At 30.6% G+C, this 18,859-nt stretch overlaps 1 protein-coding gene across 1 annotated transcript in view; it reads left to right on the top strand.

Annotated features, from left to right (window-relative positions):
• LOC134708328 (discoidin domain-containing receptor 2-like) overlaps positions 1–18,859 on the top strand; it is a 67,869-nt gene that overhangs the window by 7,463 nt on the left and 41,547 nt on the right. Inside the window, exon 2 of the mRNA XM_063568776.1 lies at positions 5,325–5,513. Within this exon, the coding sequence (XP_063424846.1) occupies positions 5,417–5,513 (97 nt within the window). The 5' untranslated portion in view covers positions 5,325–5,416. The remainder of the gene's footprint in view (positions 1–5,324; positions 5,514–18,859) is intronic.

Below are 18,859 nucleotides of genomic sequence, written 5' to 3'. Positions count from 1 at the left end.
TAACGGCCCTGAAATTTTCAGATGAATCGGACAACCTGTTGTTGGGTTGCTGCCCCTGAATTGGTAATTTTAGGGAAATTTTGCTGTTTTTTGTTATTATCTTGAATATTATTATAGATAGAGATAAACTGTAAACAGCAATAATGTTCAGCAAAGTAAAATCTACAAATAAGTCAACATAACCAAAATGGTCAGTTGACCACTTTAGGAGTTATTGTCCTTTATAATCAATTTTTAACCATTTTTCGTAAATCTTGGTAATCTTTTACAAAAATCTTCTCCTCTGAAACTACCAGGCCAAATTTAAACAAACTTGGCCACAATCATCATTGGGGTATCTAGTTTAAAAATTGTGTGGCGTGACCCGGCCAACCAACAAAGATGGCCGCCATGGCTAAAAATAGAACATATGGGTAAAATGCAGTTTTTTGCTTATAACTCAAAAACCAAAGCATTTAGAGCAAATCTAACAGGGAGTAAAATTGTTAATCAGGTCAAGATCTATTTGCCATGAAATTTTCAGATGGATTGGACAAACTGCTGTTAGGTTGCTGCCCCTGAATTAGTCATTTTAAGGAAATTTTGCCGTTTTTATACGACCGCAAATTTTGAAAAAATTTTCGTCGTATATTGCTATCACGTTGGCGTCGTCGTCGTCGTCGTCGTCGTCGTCGTCGTCGTCGTCGTCGTCGTCGTCCGAATACTTTTAGTTTTCGCACTCTAACTTTAGTAAAAGTGAATAGAAATCTATGAAATTTTAACACAAGGTTTATGACCATAAAAGGAAGGCTGGTATTGATTTTGGGAGTTTTGGTCCCAACATTTTAGGAATTAGGGGCCAAAAAGGGCCCAAATAAGCATTTTCTTGGTTTTCGCACTATAACTTTAGTTTAAGTTAATAGAAATCTATGAAATTTTGACACAAGGTTTATGACCACAAAAGAAAGGTTGGGATTGATTTTGGGAGTTTTGGTTTCAACAGTTTAGGAATTAGGGGCCAAAAAAGGGCCCAAATAAGCATTATTCTTGGTTTTCGCACAATAACTTTAATTAAAGTAAATAGAAATCAATGAAATTTAAACACAATGTTTATGACCACAAAAGGAAGGTTGGTATTGATTTTGGGAGTTTCGGTCCCAACAGTTTAGGAATTAGGGGCCAAAAAGGGACCCAAATAAGCATTTTTCTTGGTTTTCGCACCATAGCGTTAGTATAAGTAAATAGAAATCTATGAAATTTATACACAAGGTTTATGACTATTAAAGGAAGGTTGATATTGATTTTGGGAGTTTTGGTCCCAACAGTTAAGGAAAAAGGGGCCCAAAGGGTCCAAAATTAAATTTTGTTTGATTTCATCAAAATTGAATAATTGGGGTTCTTTAATATGCCGAATCTAACTGTGTATGTAGATTCTTAATTTTTGGTCCCGTTTTCAAATTGGTCTACATTAAGGTCCAAAGGGTCCAAAATTAAACTTAGTTTGATTTTAACAAAAATTGAAACCTTTGGGTTCTTTGATATGCTGAATCTAAAAATGTACTTAGATTTTTGATTATTGGCCCAGTTTTCAAGTTGGCCCAAATCGAGGTCCAAAAGTAAACATTGTTTGATTTCATCAAAAATTGAATAATTGGGGTTCTTTGATATGCCAAATCTAACTGTGTATGTTGATTCTTAATTTTTGGTCCAGTTTTAAAATTGGTCTAAATTAAAGTGCAAAGGGTCCAAAATTAAACTAAGTTTGATTTTAACAAAAATTAAATTCTTGGGCCTCTTTGATATGCTGAATCTAAACATGTACTTAGATTTTTGATTATGGGCCCAGTTTTCAAGTTGGTCCAAATTAGGATCTAAAATTATTATATTAAGTATTGTGCAATAGCAAGTCTTTTCAATTGCACAGTATTGTGCAATGGCAAGAAATATCTAATTTTACAATATTGTGAAATAGCAATTTTTTTTTTAAGTAAGAGTTATCTTTCTTTGTCCAGTATAGTAAGCAAGAAATATCTGCAAGAAATTTTTTTAATTGGAGTTATCTTTCTTTGTCCAGAATCAACTTAAATCTTTGTTATATACAATATACAATGTATATTCACTTTTTACTACCAACTGATAAATTTAAATAATCTTTACCATTCAGTGATAACAAGCAGTTTTTTTTACATCTTGATATTTTATGATGTATTTAAATGAGTAGTAATTGTTGCAAACTCCATTAGAATATTTTTTTAATTGAAATTAGTTTTGGAATAAGGGAAAGGGGGATGTGATTAAAAAATTGGGTTCAATTTTTCTCATTTGAAATTTCATAAATAGAAAGAAAATTTCTTCAAACATTTTTTTGAGAGGATTAATATTCAACAGCATAGTGAATTGCTCTAAGAGAAAACAAAAATTTTAAGTTCATTTGAATACATTCATTCTGTGTCAGAAACCTATGCTGTGTCAACTATTTAATCACAATCCAAATTTAGAGCGGAATCCAGCTTGAATGTTGTGTCCATACTTGCCCCAACCGTTCAGGGTTCAACCTCTGCGGTCGTATAAAGCTACGCCCTGCGGAGCATCTGGTTTGTTATTATCTTGAATATTATTATAGATAGAGATAAACTGTAAAGGGAAACAATGTACAGCAAAGTAACACCTAAAAATAAGTCAACATGACCTAAATGGTCAATTGACCCCATAAGGAGTTATTGCCCTTTATAGTCAATTTTTAACAATTTTCATAAAATTTGTAAATTTTAACTAACATTTTCCACTGAAGCTCTTAGGCCAAGTTCAATATAGATAGAATGATTGTAAGCAGCAATAATGTTCAGTAAAGTAAGATATACAAACACATCACCATCACCAAAACACAATTTTGTCATGAATTCTAATGCGTCCTTTGTTTAATATTCACATAGACCAAGGTGAGCGACACAGGCTCTTTGGAGCCTCTAGTTTATTAAGAAAATCGCTTGTTTATTCTAAAATATTTACCATTATTATTGTATTTCTATGTGTTTAGATAGTACTGCATGCTCATTTCGTCATTCAATTGTTTATGTATTATACTTTGACCTCATGTTACACATTTATGTGTCTGAGCGTTATCAATAAATCTTGAATCTTGAAATCTTGAAATCTTGATTACTAATTTCATATTTTCTCTTGGTCTTTAGATTCATAGTAAAATATGCGATTACAGCGAAAATTGTTTCTCTGTTTCTGATTTTGGCTGATGTACTTTATGTAAAGTTATGAAGCGATCAGTTTGACCTTGAGTTGTCCGTCTGATCCTATCTAAGGTTACAGTTATACAGTGTAGTAAATTAGATTTTACTACATACAAAAATGAGAATGTTACTTCCTTACATTACAAAGAAATACTTCAGAAATAAATCAGCTTGATTTTATTCATGCAAAAGGTCTTCAGTTGAAATTTTGATTACACTTGGCAATATTTATATGAAAAAAATATGCAAATTTGTGAGGCTAATGAAATTTAAATGAAAGTTTTTAAAGCTTGAGACTTCTAAGCAAGCTTCTTGACCTGCTGTTACATTTAAATGAACTTTTAAACTCTAAAAGATGGAAAGAGATCTAACAACAGGGTATTTTGAGATTAACAAATGTTTCATGGTTTATTTCACACATCAAGGGATTCCAAAAAGACTTGTAACATTTGGCATGTTGACCATTGTTGTCACTTGTATTTACTCCACATCACAAGATCAAAAATCTCAATCTAAATCAATACCAGATGTAAACACCCCCTCTTGCATTTCAAATCAGAACAATCTAAGTCACATTTCTATTAATTCCAGATTATAATTTCTTCTATTTAGACCCCTGCTTGCATTCTACAAAATCTAATTATTTTGTCAATTATTCAAAATGGCCACCTAGTGTTTCCCATTAGGATTAGTGGGTTATCTCCCCTCCCCAGTAATTAAATTTATCCTCAGCCATTAAAATGTCTTAATTCCTCATTAATAGGTATGTTATCTATAGTATAGTGTTACAGGTATCCCCCATGTGATTATTGTTCCCCACATAATGAGACAGTTAGATATAGGTTGGTGCCAAGGTATGTGTAAAACGTCATAAAAAAGAGGTAAAGAAGTTAGGGCTATCTTCCAAGGTCATTGATTTAGTGATAAATATTTGATAGGTGTTATAAGGTCAGATATTATATTTTATTATCCTTCTTTTCTTTCCTTTTTCTTTTTATTTGGTCAATAACCTTTTCTGTGGATTCATTTATTTTTGGTGGATTCAGAAAAAATCCTATGGCTTTGGCTTTGTTGAAGTTTTCAAACAAGCATTGAGAAAATGGTGACTTCATTGAACATCTAAATTGAACTATACATATAGAGTCCTTGAAAAACTGATATCACTCGAATAATAATGAATTCACAATTATTTAAAACTATTTTATTAGCATTGCTCATCTTTAAATTATGGTGCTATATGTAGATATCCCTGGATGCTCCCTAAAATGCTACCTCTAATTGAAACTGAATTTATTGAATCATAAATATGCATTTAAATTCACGAATAGCTCAAAAACATACACCTTCTCACAGATTTAATAGCCTAACAACAAAACTATATCCTGCCACATCAGTGGTAAAAGTAAAAGAGGAAGTCTGGAAAGAGAAAATAAAAACTTCAAAATTCATATTCTAGTATTTAAAGAAACTCTGAACAATCCTACGCACATTTTTAAATCGGATTATTTATTTTTTATGCCACCAATTAAAATTTTATTTTATGATTTTTTTTTAACAGCTAGTCTTTTATCAATTGTAGCCTTTTTATCTTATCATTTGTTTATAGGTGAAAGAAATTCACAAATCAATTTCTTATCTTTTTTTTTAAATTGGGTCAGAAGAATAGCTCAGATTTCATCCTAATTATGCAAGATTGCACTTGACTATAATAACTCAATAGTAACTGAAGAGCTTTATCATCTGGCCATACAAAAATTACATGTTTCACAAAATTTATGACCAGTTTTGGGTTATGGTCAATTTGATCTGTAAAGGCCAAACTTGTGAACGGTGTAATCCGCAATTAACTTTTCAACAAAATAATCACATTACTTTTTGTTTTTGATAAATTGAATATGTCAAATATTTCGGAAAGTAAAAAGATTTTTTTTTTTTTACTGGTTTGTAAAGGTTATCTCATAACTTTGATTACATCTGATTTTAAATACACTACATTGCTACTAATCCATTTCCATCCTGTCTTACCCTATAGGTAAAATGGACTGATCCACTACTTCACATAATGATTAGTGTACAGCTATTCTATTGTTGCTATTTCAGTGGTAGCCAGTGTGTTGATACTGTTATGAAAGATGTGAGGATTTCTACAAACAGTGCAGAATATTTTAATGGATTTAATGTGAAAATATAACATGGAGTTTTTAATCCACCCTGGCAAAATGAAGTGGATATATTTGATTGGAATTATAGTGAGCTGTGGATGGAAGAGAGTTAATTCAGTGGATCTATGTAAGTGATTTATTCATAGACTTCATCCATTTCTCAAGGGATGTTGCAATGTCTTTTACACATGGATGTAAATTTCATTGTTTACCAAGGGTTTGTGTGTATTTTATCAAGCGATTTACCAATGTAATTCAAGTGTAAATTATCTACTATTTTCAGTTCAGTTTACATAGAAATTGTAACTTCTTCACAATGGAAGTTGTTTAAAAAAGCCTGTAAAAGGGGATTAAAATCTTGTCTCAAATAACCCATGAAATAAAGATACTGTGGTACATAAAACTTAAAGTTTTTCTCTGGATTATAATGACTGTGAGTAATATATCACAGGAAATTGACTGACCTTTTCATTTTTATGACAATAATAAATTGATATAATTTTATATGAATTTGATATTTTTTCTCGTGAGATCTGTTTACTCATAATTCGTAATTATTACTCAACCTTTTATCATAGTTAACTGTCCACTATGTAAATGAAAAACAAATGTCTTTGTTTCTATCATATAGATTATGGTGTTTTTGCAAGATTCTGTCAAAAAAATATTATACATGTAAATTGTAAAGTCCTTTATAGAAGCAGTTTATTTATTTAGTAACAATGAACATATAATATTAATTAGATTGAAAAAGAATCTGAAAAAAAAAATGATTATGGTTGAATTCGCATTAAAGAATGAATACCGATATTTTTAAATATTTTTTTTTATGAAATTTAGAATAAGAGCTAAATGAAGACAGCAATAATTTCATATTCCTAAAAAAAATCAAATTCCTGAAACTTTTCATCATGTTACTTAACACATCTGAAATATTTTTAATGAGCACCAAAGTTTACAAATGATTAATGAAACAGAATTTGTCAGAGGGCTTGAGGATATATTATTTTTTCTTAATTTTAAGAAAAATAACACATGTTTCATACTAATCTGACACCAAAATATTTGTACAGGAAGATGGATTTACTTTACAAAATTTTGATTTATTGCTGCAAAAATTTGTCTAGAAAAATTACATAACATAATTTTTCTTGACATAATATACCTGCATTATCATAATACAAAAAAAATTTAAAAAGAAAATAAATGACTTGGAAAATCGTAATAATTTTTTGTGTAATTTAAAAGCTATAAGTGTTCATCAAAAGAATTAATTTTGCCCTTAAAAGTTATTTTAGTTATCAATAATAATTTGTTTACAAGGTGTAAATTAAGGTTGGTAGCATGAATTTATCAAAGCATAAGATACTTGTACAATCTCTGAAATTTAAAAATTATGATAGCCATAAATTTTATTTGAGAAAAAAGATATTCTTTGAATAACACTGTATCTTATGGTACTTGATTAATAAGGCAAAAAAAAGTTAAAATTGGAGATGATAGGAATAGAATGATGTTCTCATCTCTAGTGTCCAAATGATTTTTCAAACACTTTTACAAAACGAAAATTAGATTAACTAAAAAAAAAAAAAAAAAAAGGATCTAGAAAAATTTATAAGAAATGTTTTAAGATCCAGACTTATAATAAAAAAAAAAAATCTTCCCAATTGATTTTATTGTCCAGTATAAGATCAGGGGTAAAGAAAATGACACTATCGTGAGATTAATATGATAAAATTTGTACTTATTCGGACATTATCTTAGGGAGTTTACAGATGATACAGTTATCAGAAACGGACAATGTGTTGTCAAACCCTGGGGCAAGCTAGGGACACTTCATTATAACATCTTCAACCTTTGTTGACAATTCTTTCTACCTGGCCATCTGACCATAAATTGACCATTGTCCAGCTATAATGACTGTTACGATGTTTATATGTATATAAGATATAGTCTGATGTTTACATAATTATAATCAGCGGAATTGAACTTCATTTAACCAATTTATTAAGTATACAGTTTGAATAAATCATTATGAATTTTAAATCGGTAAATTAGAGGCTACTTTGTAGAGTAAATTGAAAGATCAAGGTCTTTATTGGTTTTATAACACTAGGTAAATCATCCATAGTTTGACATGTGTAAAAAGAAAAACACAGGTGGACTCCAGTAATTTTAGGTCTTGAAATGTTTGCCCGTTAAACATGGGAAAGGACTTTCTATTCAAATATCATAAATTAATACAATTAAAATGTTTAGACGCCCTGAAATCTTTTGGAAGTGTTACAGTTTTAAAACATTTTAATTCGTCAAATTTTTATTTTCAAATTACTTATGAAAACCCTTGAAAATCATTCATCGTAAAAAAATTTTTTTTTTAGGAAACTTGCTGTGTACATTATTTTATATATGAAGTTTGAATACTGCTACTTAAAGTGCATTTGTAAAGGTTTTTACTGTTCTTCCTAGACAAAAGTATCCACTTTCATTATTTAGTTGTGGTCAACAATTTTAAAATTTACCCAATAACAAGATTTTTGTCTGACAGTTGAGGGGATTAGAAAAACAGTTTAATGTTGTTTATAAAAAGACCAGGGAGACCGTATTGACAGTTAAACACTCACAGTACAGGTCACATGTGAAATTAATGTCCATATTTGTGCGTTAAATGTCATCAAGTCCGATAAAATAAAAATGAAATATGACCAATACAACTTTAATACCATAAAAATTGTGAAATTTAAAATTTTATTGGTTGATAATTTAAATTTTAATGTGAAGTTTTTGCAAATCAGTATGTTTAACATTCAGCCCTCTGCAATCTTAATATGCAAGAAACATAAACTTAAACAATTTATGCATTTTCATTTGCAAGTCGAAGAGAAATGATATTAAAATTCTGTCATGCTTTTTCAGCAATGATATTGAATTTCATAAAATTGAATGCAAAATACTTTATTAAGAGACGCACAATAAAATGTGACTGCCTTTGCTAATCTTCAAACTATTTATGTGGAATACCTAATTCCATAGAAAGGAAATGTGCATCTATAAAAGTGCACCATCCCCACAATGCGTAGTAAATTTCACAGTACTCATTTAAAATATTTTTTTTAGTTATTGATTAAAGCAGCCATTTGAATGGTTCATTTCATCAAGAAATAAATCGGATTTCTTGTTTTTGTTTCGATTCAAAACATTTCTACATTCTTAGAATAACTTCATCTGTTAAGATGTTAGGAAATCGATAGAACTTCCAATAGATAGATAAATTGATTGTTATTAGGAGAAAAGAAGATCTTATTTTCTCTGTACACAGAAGTCGTGAAAGCTGTTTGTATATGTTATTACAAACAAATGTAGCTTAGGATTGTAACAAGAAATGAATGGTCAAGCCAGGGAAATATTATTGATGAAAAATCATCTGCCTGTCTAACTTAGTCTTGATAAGGGGGGATAATCACTTATTTTTATCTTCTCCGTGATTAAGACGTCAGGCTCGGGAGATAAAAGGAATTGTGACCATACTCCACTATGATGGATTGTCTGTTCCAGTTATCCATGGAGTTGAGAATGAGAGTTATGATGGAAAAAGTTAATTTGAACTTTGTCTGATAAAGTCATTGCACTGTTATGAAGCAACCAAAATTTTTGAAAAAAATTATTTCTTTCTTAAGTTCTAACAAAAAAACATGATTTGCTTTGAAATAAAAGGGAAGTTAGAAAAAATACTTCGTTTTTATTGAAAATTATTAAAAGAGCAATAAAATCAAATTTTAAATTAAAACAAAAATCATGTTCTTGTATGGCCTCATGTATGGATAAAGAATAAGTTTGCCCTTGAATAAAGTTGGGGATATTTGTATGCCTGAGAAAACATTAACTTACATACATGTACATATGTAGATAAATGTTATGTGCCTATAAGAAATATCTATAGAGTTTTCCTCATAGAAATAATTTGTATTTTGTCTGGCGATGATAGCATTGTTGTATTGAATAACACTCTTAAGTCAATATTTACTGTCTAATCATCAATATATTGTACAGACCGACATGTAGATAGATAGCTAATAACACATCTATATTTGACATTACTGTTGTGGTATGTACTCAGACAAGACTTTCACTAAAATACCTAATTAACAAATTAAATTTGCTATACAGATTTTATTTTATATGTGTTAGAAAGGCACATAAATGTAATTAAATAATTGTTTGAAATTATGTACATGTTTATTCATTTGTACATACAAAATATTGAATTAAAATTTCAATCTTATTTTAAAAATATGAGTAGTTGAAATAAAATTTGACAGGCAAAAATATCATCCATCATTCTGAACTGTGTGACTGACACATTTAAGTCGGTAAATTGCCATTTTGACATTAAAGTAACCATTTAAACATAAATAAATAAATTTGTAGGTCTTGTTTCATTGGCCTAAAAGTACAGATCCGGAAATTAATTGCATGTATATATTCCTAATTCAAATTTGCATTTAGCACATTCTGACAGACTGAATAAACAAATAATTTTTTTTGGGATACTCTCTATGATTTGGACATGACAGAGATACAGTGGTACCAATTTTCTTTAAAAGATGACATAGAATACTAAATATTTTGTGGTTTTTGATAAATTCTGCATCAACGCCTCGCAAAAAAACGTGTTTTGTTGAACACACAAAAGCATTGTTTGCTTTAGTCATAAAATCCATAAAAATTTATTCACTCAACAAATAATAAAATTCAAAGTAATAAAAAATTGTTACACTTCGTATTTCAATGTATTTACACATAAATATGTGCATGTTATGATGTATGCTAAAATTTGAAATGGAAAAGATAAAATATTGTTTAGAATCTAAAGGGATTTAAATTTACTTTTTTTTCTAAACTACAAATGAAGAATGGTTGTTGATTTTATCTGGACAAGGGTGGATACTTTCTATTGGTACATATTTAATTCAGACAAGTCAGTTTCTATATTTTTACTGTACTGTATTGCCCTTTTATCTAGTTTTTCACATATTACTTACCAAGATATTATTGTTTGTTTGGATAAGTGAGGAGTGTCACTGTGCTAATTCATGTCAAGTTTATTTTTGAAGTGAATGCCATTTTCTACAAAGTTAATTTCTGTATTTGTTAATCTAGTGTACATGCAGATTCCAATATAGACAGTTTTCAACTAATGGGGAAGGATCCAGTTTGTATAATAAATATAGTCCCCTATATGCTTTAAAAATAGATCAGAGTTATGCTGAATTGTCATCAAAAGTTGTGAGGAAATTCTATCGTACAATCAGAGTGAAAAGGTTGGAAACAAATAGATGATCTACTTCGAAAATGCCTGTACCAAGTCAGGAATATGACAGTTCTTGTCCATTAGTTTTTGATGCGTTTTGTTATTTGATTTTGCCATGTGTCAGATTATGGACTTTCCTAATTGATTTTCCTCTGAGTTCAGTATTTTTGTGATTTTACTTTTATCTTCATTGAGAGTTACCTGATGACAATCATGACAAAAGAGTAAAATACTGCACTGATCCCACCAAATGACCATGACAAAAGAATAAAATACTGCCCTGATCCTACCAAACAGCCATGACAAAAGAGTAAAATACTGCACTGATCCCACCAAATAACCATGTCAAAAGAATAAAATACTGCCCTGATCCCACCAAATAACCATGTCAAAAGAATAAAATACTGCCCTGATCCCACCAAATGACCATGACAAAAGAATAAAATACTGCCCTGATCCCACCAAATGACCATGACAAAAGAATAAAATACTGCCCTGATCCCACCAAATAACCATGTCAAAAGAATAAAATACTGCCCTGATCCCACCAAATGACCATGACAAAAGAATAAAATACTGCCCTGATCCTACCAACAACCATAACAAAAGAGTAAAATACTGCCCTGATCCCACCAAACAACCATGACAAAAGAATAAAACACTGCCCTGATCCCACCAAACAACCATGACAAAAGAGTAAAATACTGCCCTGATCCCACCAAACAACCATGTCAAAAGAGTAAAATACTGCCCTGATCCCACCAAACAACCATGACAAAAGAGTAAAATACTGCACTGATCCCACCAAACAACCATGACAAAAGAATAAAATACTGCCCTGTTCCCACCAAACAACCATGACAAAAGAGTAAAATACTGCCCTGATCCCACCAAACAACCATGTCAAAAGAGTAAAATACTGCCCTGATCCCACCAAAAAACCATGTCAAAAGAGTAAAATACTGCCCTGCTCCCACAAAGCAACCATGACAAAAGAGCAAATAGCTGAACATAATATACATGTAGCATACTGAATGTGTGAGATGTTTATTTTACTTCTTGAGGAGTGTAGTTGATCTAACCCATGTCAAGTTTATTTATCTAACAAATCTGCCTCTGGGTTCAGCTTCCTTTAGAGAAAGTAATTTTGTACCTAGACAGGGGGTATCATCCAGTTTATTGATGGAAGGATACATGCAACATAATTCCAACAGTGAGAGCTATATTAATCTGATGGTGGGTCAGGATCAAATTTCTGCAAGTTCTAATTCTGTCTATTTCACTGTGATGATGGTATCTGGGATAAGTGCTGGTTTGTCCATAAGAGACATGCTGATCAGAAAAATGTCAAAAAATGATGGAACTCTTTTTAGAGAAAAGATAATCTTAAAGTTGTTTTGTCTTGTTTCTGTTGTAATCTCTCATAACTAGTTTGCTTACAGTGTATATGTCAGCACTTTCGTTTTGAGTGCTGAAATACAGAAGAATTGAACAAGTTGAAATGAAGTTCAAGATTTATTTTTAGTAATACGATTATTTCAAAGTGTGTCCATTGTTTATTTTCATTGTTTTATGTAAACTGTATATTATGTATAATGTTTTAAGCCATTGGTCCATATGGGCGTAAAGTGCTTTTCAAATAAAGTATTATAAATAAGAAAATATTTCATTTCATTTCAAATAATCCTAATTCAACTTGTAATGTTTACTAATAATTTTTTATTCTGGAAATACATTCTAAACAAACATGCAGATCCAGAAACCTTTAGCCATTTTCATGATCATATTCCTTTACATTCAGTATACATTATCATTATAAAAGTGTATTTCAAGCTTGTTGTGAGTGAATTGAATAAATGATATAATTCAGGGTGGTAAATAGAACAGCAAACTCATGACAAAACATAAAGTCTTTAACCACTGTAGTGTTTAGATTCCTGACTTAGGACAGGCTCATAAACCAATTATTTATTACATAGTATTTATTTTTATGTGTACTTCCTCAGAAAATTCACATACATAAAAACCTAAGTGAATGAGTTCAATCTCGTTGTTTATAAAACTAGAATGTAAACCAGATTTTCTACTGAGACCATCATGGCATGTATACAGTGCCATGCGTTAAATTAGAGTTACTTTCATATAATATAATGTCATATCTACAAGAAACTTTTATATACAGAGCAAATATTTTTATTAGAATGATTAAATGAGTTATGTGCAATGCTTGTAGTCATGTGGTTTCTACACTTTTGAAGCATGTACAGTGAATCTTCTTGTTTGGAGTTATTCTGCATATGTTTAGAAATCATTCACTGTGTCTTGACATCATTTCTATTTTCCAACTTACAAGTGTCCAAGAAGTTCTTTCAAGAGATTTACTATCAAACCACCATATTGTAATCTTTCTATATAACTGGGTCGTTACCTTGCTTCTTCTTTTTGAATGGTTTACCTCCCTTTGTTTGAACCAATTTAAACCAATTGACTCCAAACAGAGGTTGAGTATGACTGTGCTCTAAACAGATGTGAATTGTAGTACAAAATCTTCCAAGTGAAGTATTTAATATGTTTTCTTTTCCAGGAGAAACATATCACTTTCTGTAAATGTTATCATAACAGTGGTTAAATATAAATTTTTGTTGAGTCATTGATTTGAAGTAATATTTGTAATGATGAAAGTAGCTGGCTATCCCATTAAAGGATATGGGCAGGAATTCACTAGTGAAATTTTAGGGTCAATAGTGTTTATCCAATTAAAAAATAAAGAAATCATCCAAATATGGAGAATAAACATTGTTTAAATAGCAAAGTGGGTTAGTCTTTATTGCCACATGCAAAAAAAATGGATCCAATTAAAAAAAATTTAAAAAAATCAGCACTTGTTATGTGCTGGCAGTTGAAAACTGTAGACAAAAAGTGTGACATTTCTGCAGTGGCAAAACCCCTAGTCATATTTAGAATATGCCTGAAGAATTGTTCTACTATAATAGTTGAAAATCAACTGCAAAATGATCGGTCTATCATTTAGAAACCCCATTTTGTACAGAATCCGATTATTGCTGCAAATAAAATACGTTTGAAAATGGACAAGTGCATGTAACTTTTCGGGTCAACAAATGTTACATGCACCTTTTCATTAGCTGATTAGCTTTGGAAGCAAGTTATTGGTCCAGCATGGCAAATTTTGAAAGGTGTCAACAATGGTTACAATTTGGATTTCATGATTTTTATCAATCAACTGAAGTTTGAAAAATATAGAAGGTAAGAAAATTTATTTCATTTTCGTGTCAATACTGCCCAATAATACTCATCTTTTTATAACAGTTGTATACTTTTTATAGTAAGCATTAACATAACTATTTTTTTCAAATTTCAACCCACTGATAATTACATTAAAATGTGGCTTTGTCATCTTTCACACTTGGCATCTACCAGTGATCAAGCAGATGATAAGAGAGTGGGACCAGGTTAATTTTGACCTCACAATGAAGTGTTACATGCACTTTTTGTGTAAATTAGGTTCTTTGATAATGATGTGTGACTTGCTTTGCAATTTTGTCAAAAAATATAAGTTTATCTTGTATTTAAACAGGTTTGACCCTTACGATATTCATTTTATTGCTGGAGAGATTTCTGTACATAACATTGACACGAAAATATTTACCAAGGAAAGGTGTCTATGATACATGCAAAAGCTTTTTTTTGTACGGTTTGCCTTATCAATCTAATTTTTTACATGAAATACCACAGATTAATTGCCAATTTGATTAACTAGTACTTGTATTCATTCTCAGCATTATAAAGATAACTGGCCACTTAATTTGAAAACATAAAATGTAACATTGACACCAGAATAAAAACAATATTACTTTATTACACTTAAAGCATAACTGGCCAGTGCATAATATTAAATCAAATGTAAATTTATGCTGAATTTTTAACAGAGAAGTTGTTGATCTTTCTTGATTTCTAGACTTTACAATATTTACTTGTAATTCTTATCGTTTAAAGGCATGTAACATTGACACATCTTCTGCGTCCAGGTTACATGCTACAACCTAATAAATGTGCATACAATTATTCAATCAATAAAATCTTGTTGAAATTTAAAATTTGCTTCATTAAAATGATATTAAAGAAATAAATGAGTTTTAATTATTTGTGTTTATTTTTTTCCTGATTGACTAGCAATTTTTCCTCATCATTTGTTGGTGTTCCTGTCAATGTTACATACATAACCCAGAATTATAATGTTTTAAAAGCATTGATTTCCAAACCTCTGTTATAAGCTTTAAAATGAGTTTATCTGAGTTTATAAATGACTAACATCTGAAATATTGTCATCACACAATTTCTTTGATGCTCCTATGATAACTTTATGAGTAACATGGACTACGATTTTTGTATCAGGTCTTTTTTGTGTTACATGAGAAGATTTTACTGTGTTGAAATCAACAGTTAATCTAATTTTTAATATACAAAGTTATTATTATGATACTTATTTTAAAAAATAATGTATAAAGAAAACCCAAATTAAATTTTTTTTTCATTAAGAAATTGTGTATGTAACATTGACAGAGTCTATTATTTAGACTTTCACATGTTCAGGCCAATGTTACATGCGTAAACAAAACTTACTGCCATATGGAGCTATTATCTTATTTTTTATTTTACAAAATTAAAGCGTTTTTATGTTTTTCTGTTTTAATTTGTCTTTTAACACTAGTTAGTAACATTGACAACAATATTTTGTGTCCAGATTTTTTTATGTTACAGGCAAAGGTATTGCTTCATTAAAGTCAGACATTTATATAACATTTTATAACCTAAATGATTAATTAGATATTACTGGGCAGCATTTATATTATTTCTCCAAAGTTGACTATTAAGCACACCACTTTCATCTTCTGGTCTTCATGTATGTAACATTGACATACAACCTTTTACTTTCTGTCAATGTTACATGCATGAACAGAACTGATAACATTTACTAACTCCTTTGCTCTATTAAGAGATTATTGATAATTTAACTTGTTTTACCACCATCAAACTTCATCTTTATTTCTAAATTTAGACATTCTTTTTAGAAGTGTATTTTCTGCATTGACAACAAAATTGGTGTCGGTCTTGAAAATTTACATGCAATTTTTAATAAAAAAAAATCTACAGGCAATATAAACCTAAAAAGGAAAAAGTTGATCAGCAATAAATGTGATGAAGAAAACTCTCAGGATGATGCTGCAAAAAGATACTGTCCCTGTCAACCAGTCAGATGGTGATGTCCCTGGCAGCTAGACAGATGGTGATGTCCCTGTCAGCCTGGAAGATAGTGATGTAAATATCAGTCAATCAGTTAGTTGGTGATGTTCCTGTCAGTCAGTCAGTCTGTGATGTTTTTGTAATCCAGTCAGAGGGTAATGTCCCTGTCAGCCAACAGATGGTGATGTCCTAGTCAGCCTGGCAGATGGGGATGTTCATATTAGTCAGTCAGTTGGTGATGTTCCTGTCAGCCAGTCAGATGGTGATGTCCCTGTCAGCCAGTCAGATGGTGATGTCCCTGTCAGCCAGTCAGATGGTGATATCCCTTTCAGCCTGTCAAATGGTGATAACCCTAGCTATCAGCCTGGCAGATTATGATGTCTGTGTTAGCCAGTCTGATAAGGTCCCTATTAGTGAGTCAGGTGGTGACGGTCCTTTAAGCCAGTCAGATAGTAGTGTTTGTCTGTGTCAGAAAACCAGATGATGGTGACTGTGTATGCAGACATACTAGTGATCTCCAATTTGACCATTCTACAGCAGTGTAGAAGATAGTTATTTCAAAATCTTGTTTATTTATCCCTTTTCAATCACCAGTCAACACATGTATCATGTGTATTTACTGATGCTCATTATAGAAATCATGAGAAATTCCATTTGTAACATATTTTTTTTAATTGTTATGCCAATAATTGACATTCCAGAATATCTTTTGCATTATAAAGAGGTTCAGGCTCCTTCTGATTTCAAAATAATAATAATAAACTCATCATGGATACCAGAATTGAAATTTTGTAGGCCAGAAACGCTTTTCGTTTACAAAAGACTCTTCAGTGACGCTAATTATAAAACAACAAAGTAAAAGAAGGCCAAATAAAGTTGAAAACAGGACTATGGTCTAGTGGGTGTTGGTTTTCTCTTCTGAATTGTTTTACACTGGTCATTATGGGGCCCTTTAAATTGTGGCTTCCTGTAGTTTAGGTAACAAGTTTTCAAGATGAAATGGCATTGAAAAAACGAAACAAGATATTTGAGAGTTTCTATATTATTGTAAATTTTATAATCAATGCATGGATTTTGGTTCTGATTAAGGGTAGATTTATTGTTTTTTTTTGTGTTTTTTTTTCAGATAGATAGTTGAAAATGTTGGAGACAGAAAACAAGAAACAAGAAACTTGTTTTGAATGTTTGAAATAAAATTTATTGTTTAAACCTTAAAAAGTTATCATAAATGTAAGATTTACCAGCAGAAATAAAACGAGATATTGGGTAATATGTCTATCAGACAACAACCTCAAAGATGAAACCCAAATTGTTCTTTATAGAAGTTATGTAAACGATTGAAAATAAGATTCTCAATAAATGCAGCTGTATCAACCTCTCGTAGATTTGTCCATATTTTGTCTTGGTTTTTCATACTATTAATTTTAAGTGTAACTGTGTCACATGAATGAGGGATACATGTAATCATTTTGTACCCTTACTTTGTCAGTATTAGTTATTGAGTGAGAAACTTGTGGATGCTGATGGTTGTGTGGTTGTCTTCTTATCAATCTCATCCCTGTGCATAAAAAAACGGGTTGCTTAAACTTACTGATATAAAAATGTTTCATGTTGTGGAAATTTTGGATGACTCCTTCATCAATTGATCTATCTTTGGTCTTAATTTGATTTTTCTGGTTATTTTGACATTTTAATATCTTTTAATTTAGCCTTCCATAGTGTACCACCATGAACAAGCATAACTACTGGTATAGTTAAAAAATATGTCTGCTGTCTGAAATGTAGGTGAATGGTTTTGGTATTAACCACTATTTAAATAATATCATATATGAGAAATGTGGCAGTATAATTGTATAATTTACATTCAGATGGTTGTTTGGAGGCTTTTTATATCTTTTAAGGTCAATTCTGGCATGGTTCATTATTCATATATTTTGTGTCCACGTTACATGCAACATTTAAGTCACTATTTTATGACAGAAATGAGATAATTGCAAAAATATTAATACAATTTTTTAATGTGAGGGTAACACAATGAAAAAGAGCCTTTACAGGTTTAGAAAGAAAATGATTCTTACTGTATTTATCTCTTAAACATTGCATGTAACATTGACAGAAAAGTAGAGGAAACTTGTTTTCACAAAATTTCTGAAAGAAATGAAAATATACATTTTAGAGTTTTGATGATAGACAATGTTTTGTGATCAATATATATGATATTGAATGTTGAATAAGTTAAGGAATCATTAATCTCAATTTGGAAAAAGTGTCCATGTTACATGCTCCAAATTCATTATTTGCATTGGTAATCCAAACTGACGCAAGTTTGAAAATGATTTTTTGGTTACAAATAGAAGGACACCATTTGTAGCAATAATTTGTAAAAAATTTAGAAGCTTATAATGATTTTTATTTTTTTCTTACAATGTCACACTAAAGTAGCATTAGTGAATTCCTGCCCATATATAAATATAGCGCTCGTAAATCATCTGTAACAAAGGTTTTAATAACACCCCTAGTCAACTTTTTCAAGCTGTTAGAATGATCATTATGCACTAATAACACTTTGCCTACACTTGAGGAACTGTCATCGCTATAGTACAGTCCAGGTCATGCTTCAGTTGTCCCCCTTTCATCCACTCAGTGAGCGAAGATCTGCTAAACTCATTACAGAAAGTAGGGAATCATCGCTTGGAATAAAGCATAATAGTGGAAAATTTGATTGCATTTTGATTTCTTGTGATATGGTTAAAGACCTTTGCTTTTATTTAATTTGATGTCGGCTTAAAACTTTCTTTCATAAGTGCAAAACTGTAAGAGCCATGTTTTATTGGAATTGTTTGTGGTGCTTTATTGTGTTGATAAAGATATTACGTAATTTCTCTCTCTGCTCTGTTGTA

This window comes from Mytilus trossulus, chromosome 2 (assembly GCF_036588685.1).
Source record: "Mytilus trossulus isolate FHL-02 chromosome 2, PNRI_Mtr1.1.1.hap1, whole genome shotgun sequence".
Classification (NCBI taxonomy): Eukaryota; Metazoa; Mollusca; class Bivalvia; order Mytilida; family Mytilidae; genus Mytilus; species Mytilus trossulus.
This window is presented reverse-complemented; position numbering and strand designations above follow the sequence as displayed.